The 3,940-nt window shown below is 34.7% G+C and overlaps 1 protein-coding gene across 7 annotated transcripts in view; it reads right to left on the bottom strand.

Moving 5' to 3' along the window:
- Positions 1-3,940, bottom strand: part of LOC117181461 — a 163,483-nt gene that overhangs the window by 24,846 nt on the left and 134,697 nt on the right. For 4 of the 7 annotated variants that reach the window (XM_033374128.1, XM_033374131.1, XM_033374125.1 and 1 more), the window contains 2 exons: positions 1,111-1,146; positions 839-1,011 (listed from right to left, as the gene is read on the bottom strand). The exons of 1 other annotated variant lie outside the window; for it this stretch is intronic. In XM_033374128.1, the coding sequence (XP_033230019.1) occupies positions 1,000-1,011; positions 1,111-1,146 (48 nt within the window). In that variant the 3' untranslated portion in view covers positions 839-999. Of the gene's footprint in view, positions 1-838; positions 1,147-1,209; positions 2,767-3,940 lie in introns of those variants that run through there. 2 more of the 7 variants (XM_033374130.1, XM_033374126.1) reach the window with 2 other exon arrangements.

The raw sequence follows: 3,940 nt of genomic DNA, 5'->3' as shown, positions 1-3,940 counted from the left end.
ATATTATCGAATTTGAAAATTCCCGAATAATAAAACTCCAGGCCGAATGCTGTCTAATGATCAAATATACAAACTAGAAAATTCCCGAATTGCAGAAATTGACGGAAGATAGGGGCCCAAGAATCAAATAGTAAATCGAATACGCTGAATCACCAGATTATATGTCGCTTCCATTTCTACTTGCATTAGCCCTAGTAAATTAGAAAGTCCACGTTGGACTTTTAAAAAACCAACACTTCGTAATATGATTTAATAAATAATTCTATCGTGAAGATCACACTCATAAATAAAACTGAACTTTCGTGAAATATTGAAACTATTGTAAGCAAATTGGATTATGTTTTTTGTGAGCAAACTAGATTATTGTTCTCTGTGGCTTAGGTTATAATTGTTTTTATTGTAGACTTTATTTATAAAATATAAATCATTGTGATTTTTAATATTAAATTCCTGACACCCTGTGAACTAGGCTAGCAATGTCTCGCTTACTCGAAAAGGGGAAGAATTATACCTACCTTCCCTGCTTAGGTGAACATTCTATATCTTAGCAAAACATTCATAATGATCAATAAGGCACGGAGGCATGAGATTAGGCGGAAATAAAGTAACAAATTATTTATACCATTCGGCCCTCCAGCAGTAAATTTCTTATTATTTGAAAGTGAAAAACTTTAGTTTATCCCAATGTAGCTTAAAAGTAATAGTAGTAAACTTTAAGCCTAAAATCTCTTTTTCATTTAAAATATTATTTAATGCTAACACTATTCACATGACTGTACAATTTTTTAAATATGATGATAAAGTAGACGTACACTCATGATCGACGAATCATTTGAAACAATCAATATAACATACATTTCAATACACTTTCAATGGAATTGTAATTAATGTACAAAAGAAATGAAAAATTATATTTATTTGTAGAAGTAAAATTTCTTACAGTGCAGCATCTAGTACTAAAATTTCCCATATCTGATATTTTCTCACATCTAGGTGGAGCTACCGTAGATGCTGAAGGACAAATCAATAGAATTTATTAGACGTGGAACATGCTCACAATATTTAAGTGATATTTATTTCTTATATTTCACTTAGTATGCTTTAAATTACCTTTCCCTTGTTTGAATCCATGAAAAATGTTACATTCTGAAATAATAAAAAAAAATTATATCGTAAAAGTACCATCATCTTATTGCCAAAATTAATAACAAAAGCAGTATGTGATAAAAAAATATATATTTCCTGGAATGGCCCGGCACGCTTCACATGGAAATTGGATTTTAACTCAAAGATTTTAATTATTTTAGAGAGCCAAAGCATGCCCGATCGAAAGACCCTATTCTCAAATCTGCGCAACCAAAATTTAACAAAATATAAAGCGTTTTATATGACGTTTAGTTAACACTCACATGGGGCCATCGCATGAAAACACGATTTTCGAAAAAGTACTTAAGGTTGTTTTCGTCGTTCCATGCTATATGCACTCACACACACACAACCATATATATATAATTAAAAGTTTGTGATCACGACAACTACAGGATTTCGCCGGGAGCGGGTGCTAATCTGAAAAACTGCACCAGATCTCAACGAAATCGTGGTTAAATTTCAGCCATAAACAACACGAAGATCCGGCAAAATTCTCGTGTTTCCTGAGGACACAGAACGACCAAAGGATGACTGCTTTCTGTATTTTCCTGTATTTTCTCCTCAAGTATTTTAGCATACTGTTAAGACGCAGGGGTTCATTGAGGTTTCTCACCGAGTGCACTCGGGTGCACTCGAAACCGTTCAGCGGCGCTAGGTGAGAGGAGGAATTAGAGGGAAGTTGGAAAATTGGACAGATTTAAATGAAATTAGTATAAAATCCGCATTAAAAAGAAAAGTAAATTGTGAAGAGTCTAAAAAAGAATATAGATATAGGATTCGCGCTAGATAATAATAGATCTGTAGAATACTAAAATCCAATAATGGCGAATCCTATTATTTTATATTACTATCTTCTTCATCACTTTCTAAGATTTTTGTAAACATTATCGTTTGCAACAATAATTGGTTTGATGAAATTGCACACACAAAATTGTTCTTTCGCTTTCTCCCCATTATATATGAACATAAGCTGACAATTTTATATTCGCGCCAAAGCTTTTCACAAGCACCTGTTCAAAGAACATGTCACTTTGTGGTTCACTTTCGTAAACCATGCCCCTTTGACAGATTCACCTGACGAGTGCACTTGGTGAGAAATCTGAACGCTAACCAGGGATGCTTTCTAGGCTATTAAACATTGAAAGTTTGGCACCTTCAAGACCGCCGATGATAAGGACCATTAGTTAAAAAGAATATTCCAAGTACAACTGTTGCAACTCCCTTATACACAGAGAAAATGGAAGTGAAAAATAGGGTCTTTAGCGCTGGTAGTCGAGGTATTCATTACTAAACTGGCGTTGTAAAAAAATTTGAGATTGAAATTATGTTATTGATTCAAGTGCAATCGTAATATTAACGTCCTTAGGCAACTACAGAGATTACAAGTTGTTGGTGGTCTGACTGCTCTAATGCACTGTGCGGAGTCCAGTCCAAAATAGGATCATTCCTATGCTCGCAACAGTGAAGAATAATCGTCCAAAAAGAAGTTACCAGGACACAGAGCGGTAGCTGTTGACGGGTCGATATAGTCACTTTTCATTTTATAAACTGCATTCATTCATATACAGACATATATATTCAATAAGTTTTAAATATTCAATTATGAAAACTTATTTCCTGAAACAGAAAAGAATGAGTTAGATGAAAAAACGTAGTCGTCGAGAATTAAACCTGGCTTTCCAACGCAGCAATTAGCTTCAATCTGCAATCTTGTATTCTGAATGCTAAAGTAAGAGGGAGCAACAGTCCTTATGGAATCATGCAAGCAAGTTTCGGTTCGATGCTGCTCGAACGTTATTGAATGCGGGGCATTCAGGAATGGTTACTGGGCTACTGCATACTCTGTCGAGCTTTCAATAGAATGCTATAAACTATACTTCGATTAAGACTTCGTCCTTCCGACAATTGAGACATGGTATAGAGATTTCCATTATTGATTCTAAAAATATAGTAGTTTATGCTTTCTATTATTTTGTTAGAAAACTCACTGTTTAGGAGACACTTTAGTTTTTCATTTGTATACAATAACTTTCAAGTATTAAAATATATTTTTTTATGCAGCAGAGATTTACACCTTTAATGATCAGTGTGTAGCTTTAAATTCCTTCCCGACTCTTCTGTATCTATTACGAAAATTTGGTAATCATTAAGCAATTCATGTGCTGAATATCGAACTCTTCAATCTCAGTTTTCTCCGTGCAAGGTCTCTATACCTCTCTTTCTTTTTATTCTCCGTGGCTATAATGTTTTTGTCAGCTGTTGCCGAAAACTCGATAACAAACATGGTTCGCTTGTCGAAGTCAAGGAGAAACATATCAGGCCTCAAGTGTGCAACAGAAACAATTGTCGAGAATATAAAATTACAGTATATGCAACACTTCTCTTTCTCGACAATGAACTCTATTTCCCTAGGAGCATTTAGAGGAGCGATATTAAGGTTAATGCCGTAAGAGTGACAGAGATCGTAATAAAGCACTCTTAGTACCGTATTGTTGCTTTCGATGTAGGTCCTTCCCGTATGAGTTGAACAACTAAATACGAGGGTAGTTCAATAAGTCCTTAGAATGACCAACATATGGCGCGCGAATCGCTCCAAATCATCTGTTTTCAGTCAGCACCACTCCCGACTACATATATGGTGCAGTCACAGTCCACATCTTCTGAGTTTACGTGTTTTTATAACCAATGGAAAAAAAAATTGTTCGTTAAGAAAAATGGACAAAAACGAGTTCAGAGCGGTAATCAAACATTTTCATTTAAAGGGTTTAACTCCATATGAGATAAAAAATGA

This window comes from Belonocnema kinseyi, chromosome 10 (assembly GCF_010883055.1).
Source record: "Belonocnema kinseyi isolate 2016_QV_RU_SX_M_011 chromosome 10, B_treatae_v1, whole genome shotgun sequence".
Lineage (NCBI taxonomy): Eukaryota > Metazoa > Arthropoda > Insecta > Hymenoptera > Cynipidae > Belonocnema > Belonocnema kinseyi.
The sequence above is the reverse complement of the archived record's forward strand: the minus strand, read 5'-3'. Positions and strand labels throughout refer to the sequence as shown.